Source organism: Syngnathoides biaculeatus, chromosome 3 (assembly GCF_019802595.1).
Source record: "Syngnathoides biaculeatus isolate LvHL_M chromosome 3, ASM1980259v1, whole genome shotgun sequence".
Taxonomy (NCBI): domain Eukaryota; kingdom Metazoa; phylum Chordata; class Actinopteri; order Syngnathiformes; family Syngnathidae; genus Syngnathoides; species Syngnathoides biaculeatus.
This window is the reverse complement of record NC_084642.1, coordinates 22,094,195-22,119,107: the sequence shown is the minus strand read 5'-3', so window position 1 is coordinate 22,119,107 and position 24,913 is coordinate 22,094,195. Positions and strand designations below refer to the sequence as shown.

Sequence of the window (24,913 nt, the reverse complement as noted above, 5' to 3'; positions counted from 1 at the left end):
CAGGCACAGGGAGAACATACAAACGCCACACAGGCAGGGCCAGAGATCTGAGCCCCGAGGCAGTTGCTCTCACCAGTCACCTCACCGTGCCGCCTGAATATTTCCTCTTGTCAAAATATTGCCGTAATTGTGTTTTTACAATCTTTTTTTCAAGTGTATAATATCAGAACAATAAGGCACACTAGCCACTAAGAACATATAAAAGTGTAAAACTTAACTTTTAATATTCACCAGGAGCCAAGTTGATTAAGACATATAACTCAGCAAGTAGTTATAATGTGTATAAATGTTTTTTTTTTTTTTTTAAATCGGGATTCTTGGTAGAATGGTATTTTTTTGCCAGTTAGATTTTATGGTCTTAAAGGCTATGAAATCCATAATATTGGGGTGATGTCCATATAAATTTTGGTGACGATTGGTTGTTGTTTTGTGAGATTAAGCCGTGTTAAGATTTTTTACACAAGAGAACAATTTAATGAACATAAAGTATTGAGGCGATAGTTGTGATATTTTCAGAGGTTGATGTCGCCATAACTAGATGATTGCAAGTTTCAGATATTAAGCCACATTAAGATTTTTCTCTGGAGTGTGGACAAAGAGGAGTTGCCAAAAGATTTACAATGAAATTTCACCACAGCTTCTTGGCAGCACGGCTACTCTCCAAGGGACTACCGGGGGACGTCACGGAGACGTCTCCACAACCAGTGGAAACTCAAGTTGCCATTAGGTCGCCAACTAATCTCCAGGCCAGTGAGATAGGGGTTTAAGGGGATTGCAGGAGGATGCTAACGCCACAGATAGTCTACATCTTGGGCTAAAGCCCACTTGTGGAGTTGTTATCATGGAAAGGAAAACATCTACAAAAACCCTTGAAAAGTAATGAAGAATAAACAAAAAAACAGGTTACAATTTAACGTGCTTCTGTAAAAAGAAGGCCTCAGAGTTTCTACATTTTTGTTGTTGTCCTCTCGATTTCTTTCATAGGCTAACATGATGGTGACAGGACCACCTGTAGCATGTAAATACAAAGAGTTGTATAAAGCACAGTTTATAAATGTGGCCACCAGAGAGAGAACATATCAAATGATAACAAAGTCACTTTTTCTCAAGGTCAACACCATTTTTTGTCTTTTTTTTTCCTCAAATCCTCATTTACATTCATTGGTGTAAGGTAGACCATGTATTGCTTTAAAGTCCGTTCAGGATTCTTTGACTGGACAGGGCCTACTAGCTCTCTGCTACCGGAAGTCACAGCCAATGACAAACACCCAAAACACTGCTAGACACTCCACAACGGAATCTAACGTTTTTACACTCCACAAGAATCTCCTAGTTAAAAGACGGTTGGTTTCAGCTCAACGATTACGATGTGGATGACTGCTATACCTTGACTCTAGGAAGAATACAAAAATGTGGCCTTTTTTTGTCTGTTTTTTTTGTTTCTAAAAGCGGATAGAGCTCTAGCGCTTAATACACACGTGGACAGAAGAAAAAAGAAAATTCAGAAAGTCTTGTTTTATTTTTTATGGTCAGGTCTCCCGGTCACTTTCGCCCACTGAGTAGAGTTCCCCAAGTCTCCTGAAGCGAGGGCCCCACTCCCTGAGGTAGTCATAGTTCTGGTCCGAGTCGGATGATGTTGTCTCCAGAGAACTGAGTGAGCCGGCAACCGATCCCCGGCCCTCGTAGCCGTAGATCTGGATGGAGTCGTAAGGCGGTGCTGTTGGGTCGTTGTCAGCCTCATGCAGTCGCACGTTGATGAACTCATCCACGTCTACGCCGTTGGGACCCGAGTGATGGCCAGCGCGTGGCATGAACTGCAGGTCAGGCTTTATGTCCTTGCGTGGCAGGTAGCCATTGATGCCATCCGGGTTCTGCAGTGTGGCGATGTCAAATGCCTCCGTGTCCTCCTCACCTCCGCCCTCATCATCGTAGCGGATGATGTTCTCGCGCACATCCTCGTCGTCCTTGATGATGAGCGGCTCATTCTTGTGTCGCCGCAATGTCACAAAAAGCACCACTATTACTGTCAGAGAAAGACACGAGGCACAGGGGGGAAGAGACAGACAGGGAGAAACAAGGTCAAGCTATTTCATGTTACAAGTTTAGTCAAAAACAGTATCTTTGTAGTCTCATGTACAACACTATTTAGAATGCGTGGCAACCATGCTACAAATCCATATCGTCTGTAGCCACCTTGTTCAGAGAAACTGTTTTAAAGCCAAATGTTTTTTTTTATATATTTGGGTTGGCTTTCCAGAGTGTGCTACAAATGTAACAGTTGGATTATGCATTGGTTGTTGGTCATAGCTGGTGACAGGGGAGCAAGAATCACATGCCAAAGAGCTGCCTGCTAATTTACGCCGTTCACATATGAGCCAAGTTCAATCACAGACTTGGTGAAGTGTCTGTAGACACTATGAGAGAAGTAGGTTTTTTTGTCACAAGTGTGACTTCAATTACCCAAAACCTTGGAGGGTACATGACCTTGTAGCACCCAGGGACAAAATCCAGCTCTTACGATAGCTCCTTGGTCAATGAAACTGGCTGGATGTTAAACTCCCTTTTTTTTTTTTTTTTTTTTTTGGGGGGGGGCATGGTGTACTTGGGATCACACAGAGAAAATCCATCAATGAATGTCAAATGAAAGCAAAGTCAATGAAATTTCTTTTTTTCGGTTAACCTATGTCAAATATCTATGAAAGGTAACCAAGTCATGCCCTTGTAGCAAATCCAGACCCTATGTAAAGTGAACTGCATTGAAATTTGTCAGGGTGGTAGTGGAAACCTGGTCACCTGTCCAAGCATACAGTGAAGAAATTAAGAATTTGAACATTCTAGCCGATAAAAAGGTGTTCAAATACTTATTTGCAGCTGTGTAACACAAATAAATCGTTAAAAAAATCATACATTGTGATTTCTGGATTTTTTTCTTTTGAGATTATCTCTCTCACGGTGGACATGCACATACGATGAAAACTTCAGACCCCTCCATGATTTTTAAGTGGGAGAACTTGCAATATAGCAGGGTGTTCAAATACTTATTTTCTTCACTGTACATTTTGACAAAAAGCATCCACCACACTGAAAGGCGCCGCAAAGTTAGTGATGTATGGAACTTCAAACCTCACCTAAAAGAAGGATGATACAGGCCAAGATGGCAATGAGCGCACCCATGCTGAGGCCAATTGGTAAGACGTACGCCTCTACATTGCAGGACTGCACGATACCGTCCTTGCTGCATCCGCACACCCGAATGGTCAGGGTGTTGGTACTGCTCATGGGTGGGTTGCCGTTGTCCGTCACCACGATAGGAAGGAAGTACATCTCCTGCTTCTGCCGCCGGAATGTGTCGTGCTTGGCCAGGATACTAATGGAGTTGTCTGTGAAGGAAGAGGGAGCTGTGTAAGAAAATGAGGAGAGACCACTAATTTTACATCAGTCACCACCTTGCTTGTCTCTAGTTGATGGTTTTCAGCCATTTTGCTCAAAATCGCAATTTCGGAAAGGCGTAGGGAGGCGAAGCAGTGGCGTGTTAAGATGGAGAAGGTGCTGGGGGCTCTTTTGATGTAACTCAACAAAATCTGCCTGCTTGTTAGCTGCTTCTCGTTATAAAACACTTGGCCATGTCTCATAAAAACTTGTGAAATTCTAACCTTTGCCTATTCCACTGGTGGGCGGGAACAACACAGCTGAGCGGCAGATCCAAACTTGATCAAAAAGATGCTCAGCGGCAGAATGATTTGAGTAATTGATGGCAACATATGCTCACATTTATCATCTCACAAGAGGCAGAGCAGAGCAGAGACCCCTCGGCTTCCTGAGTGCCGGAATGTCCCATCTCATTTGGATTATTTGACACTTCATGTTGACAGAAATAGAGATGTATTGTTTCGTAGTAAAACGACGCATGTGATTTTCTATGCAACCTTTGAATGTAAAAATAGAAGTAAACACGTGGCCTACAATGAATAAGCTTTAGATAGAGATAGACCCATCTATTTTATGGAGCTTTTTCCATTAACACTGATTGGGAAACGGTAGTCTATCCCAATTGAGTGGCTGACTACAGCCTGTAGTGGTTGCCAGTCATTCACAGGGTAGATAGAAAACATCAGGCATTCACATGCAGACACATACGCACATCCATTCATACCATTCATTTTCCATACCACTTATCCTGGCTAAGGTTGTGGGTGTGCAATGCCTATTCTTGAGTGACATCTTGATGTTGTTGGTTCTTTATGTTGGATGAAATCTGTGACATTATCTCAAAATCATTGTCTTGCGCAAGAAAAATTATCACTCCAAATCAATGAAAAGTTCCTGCTGAATGTAGTAGGTATGGCGTTAAAAATTTAAAACCACCTCCTGTATATCAAAACAGAGGCTATACATGGATAGATTTGAAATATGAATTAAAGGAACCTTAGTTTGAAGTAATCGGATAAGGATTAGGATTTTATGTCACTTTTTAGGTCGCAAATCGGCCCAAATTGACTTGTCCAGAAATCCAATTAACTCAATAATAAATTCGTGACCAAAACTTTGACTCTTTGGTCGAGGAATTCCCCCATGGTTGTTATTAGTTGAGATGAAAATGTGATGTTTAAGCGGCACATTGTGATGATTTAAACCACATTTAGAACAAACGCAATAGAGTCGAGGCAAAAATGTGATGTTTAAGCATTACAATGAGATGATTTAAACATCACATTTTGAACCAACACAATCAAGATGTCACTCAAATATGTGTGAAAATGTGACGTTAAAACAACATGTTAACAATGAAGTTTGATGTAAATCTAACAATTAGTTTGCTCTTGGCATGGTCAGGAATGAGGTAGCTCAAGTAGACAGTGCCATTGGAAAATCAGAATCATGTCCTGTTTGAAAATCCCTTTTTTGGAACATACAGCCATTTTCTACCAAAATTGTAACTTAGTTCATGGGCTCGGTTATTTTATATCATTATAGTCCTGACCTACAATGGCTCCCATATATGGCCCTGGTGACTTACTATTTTAGAAGCTGTGAAATTTGTGGATCAACATTGGGGAGGTATGGGAGAAACTGTGAATGAAGCCACTGTGCGGGCTCGGGTATGCATTGCGTGCTCCATGAGGGCTTGACTCGCAAACAATGTTCTCTCTAAGGTGGGCACCTGGGCAATGGCGCACTTGTAACCGATCCAGTGCAGTGAACCACAGCCTGACTTTTTTTTTTTTTTTAACATGGCAGCATGCGGTCTCCAACAAGCTCCTGCTCGGCCACACCATGCCACACACTCTACTTCCTTGTTTACCTGACACGGCCTACCTCCGGCTCTTAAAAGGGGTACACTCATAATTACAAACACAGCTCACCACCGGTGCTTTAGTTAGATGTACAGCAAAGACGAGTTAGACATGCTGCTTATGTTTACTCTCGATAATAATGGCAAAAGTAAAAAATAAAAAAGAAATGTTGCTTTAGTGAATGTCAGAGTATGTGAATAATAATAATAATAATAATGAAAAAGTGGTGAAACTGGATGCGATTTTCTTTTTTTTTTTTTTTTTGAGTAAAAAAGGTCTGGTCTGAAGCCAAAGTAGAAAGTACAGGATGAGATGGTATCTGTTAAAATGCCACCTTGGCGCAGCCTGATGGAGGATGAAAGCACAGACAATAAAGTGCACAAAAAGCTAATTCTGTATTTTAAAAATAGGAGACATCATAACATTTACCTTAAAACTATTTGGTAGCATCATTCAGCTTTCAATATGCATTGCTAAAAATATTGTACAAGCAATAATTCAGTTTTACACCAAGAAAAACAGACAGGAATATCATTGTGGGTTAAAAATAAATGTATGAAACCAAGTTGGAAGCGACATTTCAAATTTACAGTTCATAGTTGGCTTGGTTTGGTTAGCAATATATTTTTTTGTATGTTGACATTTTCATTCCAAGTTTGCGAAAACACAAATAAAATTGTTCTGAAAATTTTCTGATGGTAATGTAAATGCTGTAATCTGAAACTTATAATGAGGCGTGTAACTTCAATTGATAACACCGATCTGACCACAGTGCATATGCCTGATGTTGCCCTCAGTGATCAAAGGGAGCGCTCACGGACTGAGAGTGTTTGCTTAGACACGTCAAAAATTAAAGGGAACGTTGCTCGTAAGTCTATAATAATGTCTATAATACTATGTTGGAAACAGAGAAATTTGTTGGTTGTCCTAATTGCAAAGTTGAGGGTGAGATCTTTATGAGGGCTTGGGTGATCTCTGTAGTGGGTTGGTTTGTATTTGTTCCCACATAAAGCAAACATTGGAGTCCCCTTACAATACGACATCAGAAGCCAGGAAATCCATTGGAGAACTTTAATACAAACTTGTAAATTTAGAGGAGGAGAGATTTACAATACTCGGTGGGGGCTTGAGTCACATCTAAATCGGGTCCTGATTGCGCCACTGACACAACCTCAGAAGATGTAAAATTCACAGTTCCATTTTTTTGATTGAAAACTCTACTGGACCGGATTGTGTTCTTGGTCCAAAGGTTTGTTGTTACAATCAATCTCAAGCCTGCGAAATGAGCAGAGCTTTTTATTGACAGATTAAACCAGTCGCTTGTACAGAACACTTAAAGTTCAATCCATTGAAAAGCGTTTTTCCCTAGTGTGTGGGCAGTTCCCGTGATTGCACTCATCATCCCAAACAAAAGTGCCACACCGGGGCCCGCCTGATACTCGTCAGTCAAGTGTCTGCCGCCACCTCCGCCAGACAGAAATAGATGCTGGAGTGGCGATGGCGGACCTCCTTTCAGGCGCTATAGACAAGTGGCTGGTGTGACGTGTACTATATAGAGCGAGAATGGAAGTGCATATTTGCTTTGATTCCTGCAAGGGTTACTTTGTGTGTGAGAACAAATGTGCCCCTGACTCGACGGTGAAGCAAGAGACACAAAGAAAGAAAGAACAATGGGGAGTGTTTTGATCCAACGTGTCGCCTTGAGAGATGAGAGAGAGGATTGTAAAAGAGCAGAACCTTCATGACTCACATTTGCTCCACTGTTTCATAGGTTACAATTTCACCAAACCTTTTTTTTTTTTTTTTTACGTGATACACTGGAACCATGAGGTGGTCTGAGCCAATCAGAAGACTGAAAAGAAAAGGCATAATAAAAAGGGCAGGGAAAGCTGTTTCCCTGCAGAGTGGCATACAGCCACAGTGACTTGCCGCGGTGGCCCTTTAAAGCCAACCTTTGCCCAACGACCTGCTGAAGAAGACTGAGGTGGGAAAAGTATATAAATGGGGGGAATATAAAGCGAATGGCAATTAATGTGTACAAATAACACCACAATTCAGTTCTTGTGAGGGAAACGAGCCTTAATGTTGCATCAATGAATGGCGACCCCAATTCTTCCAGCTTGACGATTCCATGATATGGATCAGTTTTCCATATTTAAATTGAGGAAGATGAGTGATTCAATCAAAGGAAAGCCCCTTTATATGTTGCATAATAATGTGAAATGTGATAATGAAATTTGATTGGCTCAAATGCCAAATGGAAGACCACCTGGAATACAGTGGTACCTCGATTTTTGAATGTCTCGTACACATCAGTTTTGGAACTAAAATTTCCAGATCGGTGACCCACGACAACTTGTTATTGTGATTTCGAACGCACCCCTGAAAAAAACAGAAATGACGTAACGCACGCTACCGCGCACGATGCAACCAGTTGACCCACACACTCCTTTGCACGGGGACTGTCCCGGTAGTGACTTTTTTTTCTTCCAAATGAGCAATATTAACCCCCGATCATGGCTCCAAAGAAGGCAAATGGAACTGCTGGTGCTGAAAACAGGAAAGTGGTGCGTAAAACTGTCAACTTCAAGAAGGATTTGATAGGCGAATACAAATCTGGTGTACATGTTTCTAAGCTATCGAAGAAGTATGGCATGGCAAAATCAAGGATCAGCACCATTCTGAAACACACAGATGCCCTCAAATCAAGTGATGTTGCAAAAGGAGCAACCGTGTTGACCAAGCTGAGGCCACAGATTTTGGAGGAAGTCAAAAAGTTGCTTCTTATTTTCGTAAACAAGCACCAGTTAGCTGGGGATAGTGTTGGCGAGAAAGAGAGATGTAATTTGATGAGGCTGAAGGCAGGAAGGATGTCTCAAGTGCCAATATAAAAGCTATCTGCGCTAAATGGAATGACATCCATAATTTTGTAGAACTCCATCACCCAAACAAAGCAGAAGTTTGCAGAGCACTGCAAAATTTCAATGATGTTGTCATGGGCCACTTCAGAAGGTGCTCAAAAGATAGAAGAAACAGTCTACATTAGGTCCTTTCTTTGTTAAAATGGGGCGAGTTACTCCCACCGAAGGCATTTGAAACAGTTGTTTTGCATTGCTTTTTTCTTTTGTTCCATTAACCCTACCTCTAGTTGCAAGTTAAATAATTTTGTACATTACGTACTTTCTGTATAAATAAAAAAACAATTTGGCTGCTTCTTTTCACCCTCATTATTGCTTGTTTTAAGTTATTCTGCACTTTTGTCATTAGGAAAATGTTTACAAGGCTGGGGGCCGAGTCGCTACCAATACAGCAATGCACAGCCAGCCTAGCATACTCTACTGCTAAAGCATACATTTTAAGCAAAAAATAAATATATTTCTTGAATGATTAAATTATATAAAGTATTTAAACCCTTACATATACTTATACTATGCAATTTATTATCAGGAAAAGCTAAAAAAATAGAAAAACGCTTACAAATTTCTTAGGCTTGGAACGCATTATTTCATTTTCCATTCATTGTAATGGAAAAACGCGCTTCAATTTTGGTTTTTCAACCAGCCTTCTGGAACGGGTTACGTTTGAGAAATGAGGCCACTGTAGCTTGAAAAAATACATGTTGGTCATTTTTGACCTTAATTACCATGCAAACCCAATAAAATGATTTTAAATATGATCAAAATTAAATGGGAAAAAAGAGTTGAAATGGGAATTTTAATAAATTCATGTTCAGATTCTCTGTTATATACAGAGAGTAATGAAAGTAAAAAAATCAAATGTGAGAAAAAGAGTTATATACAGTAATTATTATAATAAAACAAATCATTGCATAACATAATGAAGAAACTCTGATATGTAGCATAGCTGCCAAAATAAATAGAAGTTTAACCAAATATTATAAAATAATGTGAGACAATAATGAAATGAAATGCCCACAAAAATAAATAGTGTATATGATATTAATTGTCATATAGTGGAATCTCACAATTCAAACGTCTCTGTAGTTTTTGACCGAAAACAAAAAAACGCCTCAGTTTTCAGACCAATTCTTGGTTTCTGAACATCCATTCAAAGTGAAATCCATATTGAGTGGATAGGTGGCTCGAGCAGAGCGATGACGAATGCACACGGGCGGTGTGGAGACGAGCCGCTGCTCACTTGGAGTAGTGCAGTTACTTATTGCATGCCGATGTGTGCTCATAGTGTGAGTACGAACCTTCGCTCGTGCTTCTCAAGTTGTTTTTTGGTATTTTTCCAGTATTTTCTTTGCCATGGACATGAGTTGAAGATTTTGTGTATTTTATTGCTTAAATGCAGGGTGTACATGTTTTTACATAAATGGGAATTAAAATGGAAATTTTTACGACTCGTATTAGGAGGTTGTGGCGGCACGGTGGAAAGCGTTGACTTCACAGTTCTGAGGTTCAGTGTTCAATCCCGGCCCCGCCTGTGTGGAGTTAGCATGTACTTCCTGGGTTTGCTCAGAGGACGCCACTTTCCTCCCATATCCCAAAACATGCAACATTAATTGGACACTCTAAATTGCCCTTGGGTGTGATTGTGAGTGCTACTATTCTTTTTCTCCATGTGCTCTGCGATTGGCTGGCAACCAGTTCAGGATGTACCCTACCTCCTGCCTGTTGACAGCTGGGATAGGCTCAAGCCTCCCGTGACCCTTGTGAGGATAAGTAGCTAAGAAAATGGATGGATGGATTTGGAGATTGATGATATTTAAAGGGTGGGAACAGATTAAACTCATTTACATTATTTCCAATGGGAAGTTGAACAACCCGCTCTTTGAACACTTCAGGGGAACGAATTATGTTCAAATTCTGAGCTTCCACTATATTAGGGTAATTACTAAAATCAAACTACTCGGCTCATTAGGATTGTAGTGCATATTGTATACTGGTTGCCAGAGACAAAATGGTGAGCTGCAAATCTCACAAGCATTATGCCTTCCTTTTTCTAAACCACATTTGTCATTATTTTTCTTCTGTATGTCCACTAAATAATGCACCAATTTATACAAAGTTTTTGAGTGAGGGGATTTTTTTTTCCAACTATGACCTGGTTTTGACGGCCTCTCTGAGCCATCAGCGGCAGGGTGGAGTATGTTAGCTTGCAGCTCGTGTATCCAAACAGAAAGCTGCAACCATATGAATAGATTTTTGCCCTGAGCTGAAAACATTACACGTAATCGTGAACAGAGCTTGTTCACCGCCACTTTGAACCAGCTGAAAGGATTTTTAAAAAAATGGGCAAACCATACAAATTTAAGAAGAAAATCAAGTCATGAGCATATTATATCGACAAATGTGGCGCCATCTGCCACAAGGTAGTGAGGAAGTCACCCTACATTGACCGGTCAAGCTAGCAGGCAGAACCCATTTGGATTTCATTGGTTTATCTTCACTCCTGATGCCCTGCTGGCCAACATCTGTTAAGTGGGAGCTGCACTTCAACACACCTAATGGTGTTAAATTATAATTTCAACCAATGTTTTTTGGGAGGTAAATCAGCTTTTAAAGTTGTACAACATTTCAGATGAGAGTGAGTTATCAAAATTATTAAACCTGGGTTTGTGTTTTGCTCTTTCTTTTGCAGCAGCTCCTCACCTGCGTCTGATTGCGCTAATTATGCCATGTATTTAAAGGGCTACTGTCATGAAATGAATGATCTTTAGTATGTTATTAATGAAAAAACATCAGCCATTATGGGCCCATTCGTTTTTTTCACCACACAACATGATTTTGATGTATATGGCTTTTTGTAACTCCCGCCATGAAAATCCTCTCGAGGGATTTGTTTTCGAGAAGAAGCAGGAAGTGACGTGAAGGACAGTGGTGCCCCAAGAGGACTTGTTTTTTTCCATTAGTTTTACCTCCAGGAAGGGAGGTAGTTGTTCTTGTGTTAGCCAAAATGCCGGCTCGTTGCATTGCTGGACATTGCTTGAACACCCGGGAGAATGGATTTATCCTTCATAAGTTTGTAGGCGACCCGGTTCGTTGTGAAAAATGAATTGCACGGGTGCAGAGGACGAGAGCTTCGTGGGTTCCAAATAACAGGTAGGTGTGTATACAGCTACTAAAAAAAAAAAAAAATAATAGTTTGGGGCGGACCACGTAATCGGTCTCATAATGTAACAAAAGATCCGCGTACGAAATATGTCGATGTGCACGTCGGACGGCATTGGGCTGCTGCGGGGACAGCGACGAATCTGAAGAACCCAGCCAAGAATGCCTCACTCAGCCACGTGTGCGCAGTAAAGCGGCCCGGGTCGACGGTGTTCATGGCGTACTACGGTGTCTATGAACAACCCCCTAAAGCAGCACCGCTTCCCTCCGTCATAAGCCACACCGGCCGGCTGCGATGAGCCGCGATGGCTCATCTCCGCCCCGGAAGTGGATCAGATGGGGATGCGGTTTGGCCGTGATCCCATATCATCTGAATATGGCTCTAAGAATAGTGTAATATTGCCCCGGTAACTTCACTCGGTTGTGTAGTGTTCTCCTTTTCGAAAAGAGCTTCCGTGTCAGAAGGGGTCCGTTTGTCTCCCATAGTCAGGGTGTTTTCACTTGTTTTCATCGCGTGTTTTCATTGGCGAATGTCCGGGTGACGTCTCGGACGGAGGATGCAGCCAATATAGCGACCACTTGGATATTGTAGAATGACACTTCTGCAACTTTGCGCATGGATGACACGCTCTCCACTCACATTTATTTTTTTGTACAGACATTGAAATGAATATAGTTATATGTATTTTTCATTATAATATCTATTTTAGAATGTTTATAAGGATGACACTTGGGCTTTAAACCTCATGTGTGGTGTCACTAGTTGCCAGTTTGTTGTATGAGATTGCATGAGTCTGCATGAGCATATGAGCTTCTTGTTGTGTATTTGCCTCATTCCCACGGCGCAGCATTCCTTGCTACGACTCCCAAGTCTAGTGAAGTCTTGTTTTTTGTCTAGTAGTTTTCTGACCAATTTTTTTCATTTTTTTAACTTTGGCTTTCGCTGCATGATTTTGTGCCTTTGCCTTTGGTGGACTGGATACCTGTGTATTACCTCTGCCTGGATTAAAGTTCCCTCGAAAACCATGTCACTGCCTCGGAGTCCTGCAGTTGGGTCCTACCACAAGTCCCATGTTCGTGACAGAGGCAATTGACGGAGTGAAAATAGATACATAATGTGCGATGTTATTATAACCTTTTTTCACCAACAACAAAATTAGAGTGTCATGAGATTCAGGCGTATGGTGGCCCACCACCTACCTATGAAAAAAGATTATTTTATGTAGTACCTATCTCAAATATTTGTTAAAAAACTGAGCTACTGTATTTGTAACTGCCAATGCATGTGTGCTTTATTTAACCTAAGATTTAACGAGATTGTTTAGAAATAGGGAATTAACAATTACTATGGAACCTTTTTTATTTGTAATTCAAAAGATCCCCATCTGCCATCAGGTTTTCATGGCTGGTTTTCATTTGGTCACCTTGATTGTTCTTAATGGTGAAGTTTGGATTATTGAGCATCTCTGGCACCAGGCGGTACTCAAAGTAGTGGCCTTGGATCGGGTCGTCTCTGTCCACAGCGCTGACCGTTTGGATCACCTGTGTTTGGATTAAGAAAAAAAGGGGATTGATACTCATCACACAAAATGGAATATTTGCTTTTCACAGCTCGGAGATTGTGATTCTTATCGTTGCGGTTCTATCTGGTCCAGCTCCAACATCTCTGCACAATCTACTAATCTGCCATCAGCTTTCTTATCGGACTGTCAGATTGATTGGGAATTAGAATTTTGGAGCCCAAGGGACAGTTTGGCTCTTTTTTTCCCCTTGTCCAATAAAAGTGCATCCGGCACATGTAGCTACCCTAAATGAGGTCGATTGATGAAAAGGTAGATGTGGGAATGCTAAGCACCAGTCTGAGACTTTTTGGGCAGGGTGCTGCATTGTACCATCTGGAGGAGGCCACATGAAAGACATTCTTGAATGACGATGCCGTGATTAATCCTGACCGCTTCGTACGCCCCACTCCACCCCCTTGCCAAATCCTCTACCTCCAAGTTTTCACGGGGAAATAATTAAGCCAATAATTCACCACAGACAATCATTAGGAGGGAGGGAAGTGGGAGAAAGAAGAGTGACAGATGGCTGTTTTGATGAACGAGCATCTTATTCTTTTCTTTTCCCTTACCTGTCCGGGTTTTCCATTTTCACACAAAAAGGCTTCATATTCGTTGGCGAACTCTGGGGCGTTGTCGTTTATGTCCATGACCCGGATTGCCACCACCACCCGGGAGATCTGACTGTGGTTACCTAGGAGACGGATGGATAGATGGAAGACAGAAGATTCAGTGAGCAAAAGACAAAAAAAGGCGGCAGGTGGATGAAAATCCCAGGTACATTACATGACCTAGTTTTAATTTCCTTTGTTTTTCTGTCTTTAGTTCTCTCTTCATTTCCGGAACTGATGGCAGGGACGCATGATAAGCCACATCAATCTACCTTTCAGCGATGCAAAAATTCAAAAGACATAATTCAAAGTGCTTTTGAAACCCACTCCATGTTTAAAACATGAGGGTTAAAGGGAAGAAAAAAGCATATTAACGAGTTGTTGGTAACTGAGGTCTGAAATGATAATAAAAGGAAATTTTAATTAGTCACTGCTATCGTGAGTGCTGCAAATGGAGAAGTTGAAAGCTGTTGTGGATTCATTTTCCCAATAAGAGGCCTCTGACACTTTGGACAATGAGGATGATGGAAAATAAAAATACTCTTTAAAAAAAAAAAAAAAAATGTGAAATGGAGAATTGACTATATCCCGAATCTAATCAAACCCTAAATCAAACTCTTTAAGATAATCCTCAAAATAGGGATTCCTAAACTGTAGTACCCCTAAACCTAACTCTACCACAAGGATTCCCAAAGAGTGATGCACTTTAACCTGCAAAGTGTTCCCTGACAAAGGAGCAGGGATCCCCAATTTGTGGTACAACTAATCCTAAATAGAGCAGTTAAAAAAAAAAGGTAAAAAAAAAAACAAACCTGGTTGTCCAATAATTTTTCCCAGTGCTGTACATCAGGTTAACATTGAACATTGCACCAAGAACAATTAGTATTTACATGTATACCGTACAGGCATTAATATACACTCATTTGCAAAATTTTGATTGAATTAAAACATCTTAGGAGTCAATTTGCGCAAGAACATTAAAACGTATCAAGTAAACACTTTTTTTTTTTTTTTTAACAGACACGCCTTACAGATTAAAGAACATCTGCAAAGCACAAAAAACTCACTGACGAGGTGGAAAATCTTTGCCGGCAGAGCTACAAACAGCTTTAGCCCATACGCAAGGCTTTTATTTGCATACAGATTGTTTCAGGGGGGCTGTACGTCGCGATAAAGCTTAATGTAGCCCTTAAAGCTACTGGAACAGAAATTTACACCGCTTGTAACTTGTCTGTCTCCACCTCCTCTCTCTTAATCAAAGGAGTTGCATGTTAATTGCCAGGCTGAACGAAAGCTGTCGCAATGTTTTTTTAAAGGGGGTTCGTCCCGCCGGCGTGAGGAATTGAACGTCTTGTTTTGATAAGGCACCACCACCGTTGCCGTTGTCTTGTCTGGCGGACGTACATCTCGAGCCTGCCTGCTGGCTAAGTGACTGCAGGTTGCAGATAGTGGTAGCTTGCAACAACACCTCATTGATAGTTTGCAGGGATTAATGCTAGTGTGGTGGTGGCGGTGGTGTTGGGAGAGCAAACGGTGCTGGGGGAATGCGGTAACTCTTTATATGAGGGGCTAGTAGTAATATTGGTATTACATTCCAAGTTATCTCTTAACGGGAATGCCATTAGTGCCTTTCAAACCAAATTCCCACTAAATTAGCGGATCTGAGGCATAACGGTAGAGCTGGCATTTATTCACCTGTGTCTTTCAGTCAGATCAGAGCTGCCGGTTGATATCTGACTAATCACATTCTATATTCCCTGAGTGCTGCTGTGGGGGGAAGAATCACAAGTAAGGGTAGGGGTGGGGAGAGGGGTATTCATCCCTGCCCTTAATCCATCCATCACTGTCATGTTGCCAATTGAGCCTCTTCTTTACAGCTTACCGTTCTCCTCCTGACATTACAATTCCACACAGGTCTCGTTGTTGATTCAGAATGGTGCATGTTGTAGAGGGTATATTACCTCCACCAGGCACAAAGTGAGATGTATGTAGATGTTCAAAAAAGATGATAATCACTGTATAATATTAGAAACCAACTGAAACGAATAGTACGAAAAGAAAAACAGCTCTAAGGATACTTTCTAGTGGCTTAGGTGGCCAAAGATAGCAAAATGGCTCAAAAAAAAAAAAAAAACTAACATTTTTGATGTGAAGACTTCAAGCTTGTAAACCTACCTGCTTACACACTGGCCACCTTATTTTTTCTCTGCCTTTTTACCGACATGCAGTCATGTGTGTAAAGTTGATTCTTTATTTATTGACCTCTGCCTTTTACACAGATGATAACAAAGCCAAAAGTCAGTCAGACTCTGATCACAATCAACCTCAGTGAATTCCATTGAGTCCATTTATGTGCCAGTTTGGCAGGAAGGCAGCGTAAAAGGATCTAATGGCATGACCCCCCCCCCCAAAAAAAAAAAAATAGTAAGAAAATAAATAAACTTGAAAAGAAATGTAATATAACTACTATATACTATCTAACCAACTTCCCATGTTTCGCCTTTTATCACACAGAAGTGCCCCATGGGTATTGCAACAAGTTGGAACTTGCTGTGGAGGGCAAACCCAGAAAGAAGAAACGTGAAAATACTACTCGTACTACTACTACTCAATCACTTTTCAACTTTAGCCCCTTTCACACAAAGCTCCTGCATTGGTGAATTAAGACCGCAGCTCACATGTATTCTCATGTACCTTTCACACAAAAAGTGTCATAGATCTCTGTTCCCAGGTTTCTTAACTGTTTCACACAGCCACCGTCCCACTTCTGATATTGCTTGCGAAGGGTGTTGACTTTGATGCTTCCATTTTGTGTTATGCAGAACAGCAACACAAAGGAACAGGAACAGCGGATTTTGACTGTCAGTTTCTATTGTCCCATGATACATTAATTAAACATAGCATCTGCCGGAGATGATTCCAGAGAACAGAACTTACGGACTTCAGTGGCAGTAACGGTGATGTTGTGCCACATGTCCGTCTCCCGGTCCAACGGTTTGGCCAGTGTGATCTTGCCATCATCAACGTTGATGTTAAACTGCCTCTCCAGGTCTGTGTGCCGGTCGATGAAGTACCTTGGGAAAAATAAATACATTTGAGCCAAAACACAGCAACATGGGAATTCCACACAAATATGCATTGAAATTGTGAAAAATCAATAATTACCGCTTAAGGAATAATTATACAAGCAGCACGGGGCATTATAAATTACTCAGGTCCGACAGAAAACCTCAAACCAGACTGTGCCCGATCAAGGCAAGATCCTAGCCTTGTTTAAAAGACCATCAATCCTTGAAGAGATGTGGTGTTCTTAATCCTATTTGGGATCAGTCAACAATCAGTGACTCCATAAGGAGAGAGGACAGTACACACACACACACGCAAAAAAACAGCTGGCACAGTCTATATCCATCAATGTGAAATTTGGCATAACTGTCTGTCATGACAGGATGCAAAAAAAAAAAAAGTCCCAACAACCCATGCCCCTCTCCCCCAGAAACAAACAGAAGCAGAAGGTCTGCCATTTTGCTTGAATGTTTCAGATTCCAAGGATTTTTCAAAGGAATTGAACCATATATATTGCTCCAGACATTTACTGGGTACCTCAACATGACTGAAAATCAACTTTGCAAGCACGGATATCCTGCTGAAATTTTATGTATTTAAGTGGCGGAACACAACTGACACATAATTGGATGGCTGTATTGATCATAACAGGACACACAAAAAAGTAGGACCCATGCCGAAAATTATCACCAAGTATTTTTAAAGGTCAAGTGTCATCCCTATAAACATTCTAAAGTAGATATTGTAATAAAAAATACATATAACATTATTCACTTCAATGTCTATACGAAACAATAAATGTGCGGAGAGCGCGTCATCCATGTGCAAAGTTGTGGAAGTGTCATTCGACGACATACAAGTGATATATTATTATATTAATTATTTATTAATTTTTATGCCTTAATTATTATATTGGCTGCATCTCCTGTCCGTGACGTCACCCCAGACATTCACCATTCAAAACACGCAGTGGACCCTACTATGGGAGACGAACACGCCCCTTCTGACACGGAAGCTCTTTTCGAAGAAGAGAACATCACACAACCGATACAATAAAAAACCCTTTTTGTCGGCTCAGCCGGCTCGGCCTTGTCGGGCAGGGTGGCTCATTTTCGGCGCCAAGGTGCCTTATCAATGGTGCCGCTTTACAGCGTTGTTCATAGCCACGGGCAAGTTAGAGTCTCCACTTAAACAGGCCATATATGTTTTTGGAATGTGGGAGGAAACCGGAGCACCCAGAGAAAACTCACGCAGGCACAGGGAGAAAATGCAAAGTCCACACATTTGGGAGTGGGATTCTAACACCGGTCCTAAGAACTGTGAGGCCAATGGTCGATAGCTATTCCACCGTGCCGCCTTATCTTTTATCCATAAATTGAAATTCTGACCCTGTTTTGAAACACACCCCTTACTCAAACCCTTATTTCAAACCCCAACCCTCTAAAGCTTTACTTTAGAACTCCAACTCTGGCTCAGACTTTATTTGAAATGACAACCCTGGTTTAAAATCCTAATGTGAAATCCTTAGCATTGATTGAAACCCTATACCTGGTTTGAAACCGTGACTCTGACTGAAAAACTCTACCCTATACTTTAAACACTAATTTGAAAACCTAATCATTTATTAAAACCTAACTTTCAAACACTAACCCTACTTTTAATCCCTAAACCTGAGGTAAAAACTCATTTAAAGTCTATAACATTGACTGGAAACCCAACCTTAAACCCCTACTTCTTGATTAAAGCCCTACTTTAAAACCCCAACCCTGCCTTGAAACCCTATTCCTATCTCAAACCCTGATCTGAAACCCTCACCCTGGCAGGCTTCTTCAAAGAAATTTGGATAGAGAATAAAATGAATAAAAGCAGTGGCCCAGATTCCAATTGTTGGATAGCTGTAGCGAGCCGTGACATTTCCATTTTTTTTTTCTTTTTTTAACATGAAATGCTGTAAACTGTAGACGCCAGGCAGGGGGAGATGTCCACTAGGACCTCTTAAGAAACTGCAACCCTCCCAACCTCGTCCTCTCTCCCCTTCCCTTGGCCCCCTGCAAGAGCACTTTTAAGACAGGCCGACAGCAGCAAACCACTTGGGAGCGCAGCAGCAGCACCAGCAGAATCTCTTCTTCAGTTTCTTGACAGCCTCACGTCCGAGCACACAGCTTGAAATGTTCTGCCACTTGTCACTCAAATTGACAGCTTGCCGTGCGAAAGAATTAAAAGCAAATCATAATAAATAAATAAATATAAATCTTATCCCATCTTGCGTTTTTCCCCCAGTGTGTTGATGTGAAAGGCGAGGGTTTAACACTGTGCGTGACCTCACTCTTAATGGTTCTTCATCACATAGAGAAACGTTCTGACCCATATTTCACGTGTTGTTTCGTTTCGCTCCTTGTTGTCGTAAAAGTCTCACTGATGAAAAATCCTTGCAGATTAGCTGTCAATCAAAGTGCACAAGGCATTTTTGTGTACATTGTTACCTGCACCAAGGAGCTTTTGTTTTGAAATTGATGTTTGTTTCATTTTAGCAGATACAGGTTCTGCAACAACAGAAGCATTTTCATCAAATTCATACTTTGTCCATTGCAAAAATAGAAACAAGTCACAATTGTTCTAATTTTAGTTTAAATAATTAAATAAAAATGAATACAACCACCTTTAAAAAATCCATTTTGCTTTAGTCTTTCATTTAGTTTTTGAAAATCTTGAATATTTTTTTTCAATTCAGTTTAATTTTTTTAAGGGAAAATAAATTGAATTGAATTAAAATGAACAACATCTTTATTTAAAAAAAAAAAAAAAAACTCGATTGATTGGGTGGGGTCCCTTCCACCGTTTAGAAAACCTGTTCTGTTTGACTGATTAACTCTCAATACACAACTACAATATTCAAAGAAAATCATAGAGGAAGACTAGAAACTCTAATGTGACACAGTAAAAGGAATACGGATCCTCCATTCTGTTTGACCTGGCAGCTGAACAGGACAAAAGAAAAAAAGAAAAACAGGTATATAATCACCCAAATCATATCAAAACTACATTCATTCCACCTTGTCCTGTAATGTCTAGCTACCACAGTAGTGATACACTGACTTGACATTGGCTGTTCTGTTTTTTACTCTGCCTATCGACAGTGAGTGCCAAGTATTTAATATAGAATAGACTACTCGATAGTTTTTCATTGAAGTCCGGTCAAAGCCTGTATGTCTAATTTGTTAAGAAACCATCGCGTTTTTAGAAGAACATAGCATCAGCTGTCACCTTTCTACCAAGCATGCTGATTATGCTAAGAGCCAATCAACGCAGGAACTGATGGCTACAGCTCAGCAGTTAAAATCAGGCTTGAAGGCTCAGCAAAACACCATTATCTGACAAACTGCCATCCAAGATTCAGTCACACAAGACCCTGAAACAGTGCCGGGGGAGCTGCAGATGGAACTGATTGATCTCCAATGTGATAAAGAGAAAGTAAAAGAGAAGCTCAACTCTAAAACTGGATGAGTTTTATGCTTCATTAAGCTCAGACAAATTTCTAAAAATCCAGAGGATGGCATTTAAGATGGTGGTGGTGTTTGACTCTACGTTTGTGTATGAACAGGCTTTTTAGTGTGATGAACAACAACAAAACATCCTAAAGATCCCAGCGATGATCCCAATGATGAAGACCACAGATGTGCCCTGAAAAATTGTCACAGCAAAACTAACAACAGACTTGCTTACTTGATGCACTGACAAAAAAAAAGGTAATCAACAAAATAACATTGTTCCCATTAAAAGTAAATCTAAGTATTAACACTGCAATGCTGTTTTTTGTTTTTTCATATGTATGCATATAAATTCAAATTTTAAGTCATTGTGGTCCCTGAGCCAAAATGTTTTCCCCACCCCTGGTCTAGATTATGGATGGACCAGTGGGCCGTCCCTTTAAATTGTGGGCTAGTCTTCAAGAAAATATGAGGGCGGGGGAGGGGGGCGGGTGCAAAATACAGCATGACAAATCACCACTGCTGGACTAATACCTCAAAATTATTCGATTTTGCCAATGCTGTGCAAGCTCTCTGCGCACGATGGCTTGTGGTCTCAGATGTGACTACAAAAATGTCCGGAAAAGTCTTCTAGACCATTGGAAGTTAGGGTTTGTCAGAGGCATTTGGAAGTGGAAAGTGTTTGCTGACTCCCATTTAACATGAGTTTAAATGTGATTGCTTAATTCTGAACACAGCCACATGTTCAATTATAAAAGGGTGTTTACACTTGTGCAACCACATTATCTTGATTTTTTTTTTTTTAATTTGTACTCTTGCGCTTTAAAAAAATCATTTTTTTCATTTGAGTTGTATAGGTCACATCTATGGTACAAACTTTTTTAAACGATCTATCTTTGTCCATGTTTTTTATGTCAAAGAACTAGCAAGTAAAAGAAGTGTATAGACGTATATCCAATACAACGGGGGGAAAATGTTCAAAAAATTGGAACTACATCCATCTATTCTCAGTCCCACTTATTCTGTTCTAGGTGACAAGTTGCTGGAGCCTATCCCAGCTAACTTCAGGGAAAAAGCAAAATACACCCAGAGCTGGTCGCCAATCAGTCACAGGTAAACCACTTGCACAAACATTGTCACTGTGGGGGAATTGAACCCATGCCAAAGTCAGTCCAATGCACTACTACACCATCATCGACTGTCGGGAAAACAGTACATGCTTTTTCTGCAATATATCTGTTGTCAGAAGAGGCCAACAGATGTACGACTGGTTCTCAAAAATGTTTGTTTGGCTTTGACGAAGGTTCTTACTGTACTGAATACTATCCATCACTATCCAGTCAAAAGCACACATCTATTTCCCTCAATGAAATATATGTGATAGATGCTAAACAAGTGACCAGACAGTGAATTATTAATAATTGTTCCTTCATCTTGTTTCTGCTGACGTCAACAATAGCGAGTCTGTCACTGTCGCTGTTTGTTATTTAGTCACTTCTTATGTACAACTCATATTTTAAATACCACACAAAGATATTTATTGCCCATGTAATAACTTTTCAGCTCAGTGGGGGTCCCAAAGGCAGCATGTCTGCTCACGCTCTCAAATAAATATTCTCGCTTGTCAAAAGTCAAATAAAATCTTCTCAAAGCTTGTCACAGCCACCATATTTGCCAATCGAGTGCAGTCATGGCTCCCTTCCCAAAATCGTGTCAGGCAGCTGGCGAAATGTCACGTTGCGTCTTATTTGTGATCACTCACGTAGAAATAACGGCGCCTCAGTGGCGAGCGATGCATGGCAGAGGAGGAGGAGGGGGTAGAATTTCATGGAGTGCACCTGAAACGTTGTTTGGATGAATTAAGCCGGGCTGAGGGCGTGTGTGCACACACAAGTCCACTGAGTGGCTTTTTGCCCGGGTGCTGCAGCACTGAAAGCCTCTGAGGGGTTTGAGAGGGTCCGTGCAGAAATGGCAGAGGGAAAATAGCACGCAGGTTGATCGTGTACGCAGTAATCATGAAGAATAGTCAAAGAGCTGCAAAGAGTAACCTGACCTAACATTATGGGAAGGATTGAAAACATCTTCAATGTTAAAAAAAAAATCCTTCACTGAAGACAAAAGGTGGGGCATCTGGTTAGGTCATTGGCCTTGCAGTTCTAAGGACTGGGATTCATATCCTGGCCCTGCCTGTGTGGTGTTTGCATGTTCTCCCCGTGCCTGGGTAGGTTTTCTCCAGGTACTCCTGTTTCAACCCACGTACCAAAAACACAACATTAATTGGACACTCTAAATTGCCCCTATGTGTGATTGTGAGTGCAACTCTTGTCTGTCTCTGTGTCTTGCGATTGGCAACCAGTTCAGGGTGTACCTCCTGCCCGATGATAGCTGGGATAGACTCCAGCACTCCTGTGACCCTTGTGAGGATAAGCAGCTCAGAAAAGAGATGTATGTACATACTGTATGTTTGTTTCATAGAAGACTAAAATGTATTTGAAGTTTCTAGGAAAAATTTGTGTATCATTCATTCTGTCATTTTTCAACTGGCAAACAAAAAACAAACTGAAAAAGTGACTGATGTTTTTTTTATTTTTCATTTTTAAACATACACACTTAAAATCATATGAACAAATCATTTTTAATGAACTGATTTGAATGATCCAGTACACCCAAAAGAACTGCAGTCCCCATCACTATGTGGGGAACGCCGACTTCTTCGGATTTATGACGCCCTGAATTCTGACATGAAAAGAATGTCACCAATGAAAGAATAATACAGACGAATCCAGAAGCGACTGTAAATGAAAACAAAAATATCTTGGTTGTTTTTTGAGACTATCGCCATTTTACAAGGCTCTCAACTCCAGCATTCATTGGGAACCAGACATCCAAAAGTATTTCTTCTTCAGTTTTGTGAGAATACGTGTGATCATGGAATACTTTGAGATTGGCAGTGCAACAGAATATTTTTGTGTATGATATTATTGCCAACTATATAATATAATAACAATAAACCTAGGTATACTCTGCGAGTCAAGCAGAAGTAAACAGTAAAACCTTTGTAAAGAAAGACTTCTTGACAAGTTCTTGCAGTGGATCTGATTAGATTCTGCATGTGTATCCATTTTTAATATTCTAAAATGTCATTTTGCTAAATAACACACAATTATTCAAGGTTCAAGGGAATAAAGTATGTGTATTAATGAATGTAAGAAGCCAGGAGACAAAAACAACAAAATAATGCACCATATTTTTCTGGCACCTGATTTTCCATTAGTGTCAGCCTTGATTATCAGCCGTAATAGAATTCATTCCTTTGTGGGTTCTCTCTGCATTAATTGGAACACAGAGTACTTGTGATTGTAAGAGACATAATACCACAGAGGCATCAGTCTTTTGTCAGCTTGTGTGAAAGCATGAAGATCTTGGGAAGCTACACAATGATAACATAAGATAGCATACTTGGATTCAAAATGATTCCATCAAGCTTAAATGGATGCTGTACATTACATAAAACAGTGTTTCCCAAACAGTGTGCGCTGGCACATCAGCGTGCCATTAGCAATCTTCAGGTGTGCCATTGGAAATTCTCAAATATTATTTAACTGCTCAAAAAAAATACATTATTTTACAGGAAACAATGTATCTTTGGTCCCCTATTTATGCCAGGGAGGCACAGTGACAGACAGAACAAATAAATGCTCTTTTATAGAGTAATGACTGCATATTTACTTCTTTTGGCATTTTAGCTTGTGCCGTTAGGGATCCCCACAGCGCGCCATCTTTTTCCATGTGCACCTATCTCCTGCGCCTTTCTCTCTCACACCAACTACCCTCATGTCTTCCCTCACAACATCCATCAACCTTCTTCTTTGGTCTTCCTCTCACCCTCTTGCCTGGCAGCTCCTTCTTCATCACACTTCTATCAATATATTCACTCTCTATCCTCAAGATTTGTCCAAACCATCAAAGTCTGCTCACTCCAAAAAACATTGATCCTTGGCTGTCGCTTGGATGAACTCATTTCTAATCTTATCCAACCTGGTTTATCCTAGAAACCTCAATATCTTCATTTCTGCCACCTCCAGCTCTGCATCCTGTTGTTTCTTCAGTGCCACTGTCTCTACGTCGGACACCTTCCACCAGCTGTTCTAACCTTCTTGAATCTGAACCTTCTTCACTTCCTGACCACACTCACCATTGCTCTGGATTGTTGACCCCAAGTATTTGAAGTCGTCCACCCTCACTCTCTCTTCTCCCTGGAGCCTGACTCTCCCCCCTCCACCCTTCTTATTCACGCACATATATTCAGTCTTACTTCAGCTCATCTTCATTCCGCTCCTTTCTAGTGTATGCCTCAACCCTTCTAACTGTTCCTCCGTTTGCTTCTTGCTTGAACTGCAGATCACTGTCATTTGTGGACATCATGGTCCAAGGGGAATCCAGTCTTACCTCATCTGTCAACCTAGCTATTACCACTGCAAACAGGAAGTGGCTCAGAGCAGATCCCTGATGCAATCCCACCTCCACCTTAAATTCTTCTGTTACACCTATGGCACACCTCATCTTCTCCCTATAAATGTTGGAAATCACAACTACTGTGTTTAAGGGGTGGTGAATCGTGATAAAACCTGAAGGTTTCATGTGAACCTTCACAGTCTGTAAGGCAACTGTCATAACATTATCATCATCATCATCATAGACAATCAACTGTCACTTTTTGACCTCAAAGACAAGAGAAGCTGTTTACCTCTCTCCAAAGAAAAGTGCAACTTTATAGGCACAATATGTTTTATTTATAGCCATGATGAAGCATAAGAA

At 40.7% G+C, this 24,913-nt stretch overlaps 1 protein-coding gene across 2 annotated transcripts in view; it reads right to left on the bottom strand.

Moving 5' to 3' along the window:
* Positions 1-1,189: 1,189 nt before the first annotated feature.
* cdh8 (cadherin 8) overlaps positions 1,190-24,913 on the bottom strand; it is a 149,785-nt gene continuing 126,061 nt past the window's right edge. The window contains exons 8-12 of one of the 2 annotated variants that reach the window (XM_061814818.1): positions 16,479-16,615; positions 13,503-13,624; positions 12,796-12,913; positions 3,129-3,380; positions 1,190-2,023 (exon numbers count right to left, since the gene is read on the bottom strand). In XM_061814818.1, coding sequence (XP_061670802.1) covers positions 1,530-2,023; positions 3,129-3,380; positions 12,796-12,913; positions 13,503-13,624; positions 16,479-16,615 — 1,123 coding nt within the window. In that variant the 3' untranslated portion in view covers positions 1,190-1,529. Of the gene's footprint in view, positions 2,024-3,128; positions 3,381-10,870; positions 10,892-12,795; positions 12,914-13,502; positions 13,625-16,478; positions 16,616-24,913 lie in introns of those variants that run through there. The other variant, XM_061814819.1, reaches the window with a different exon arrangement.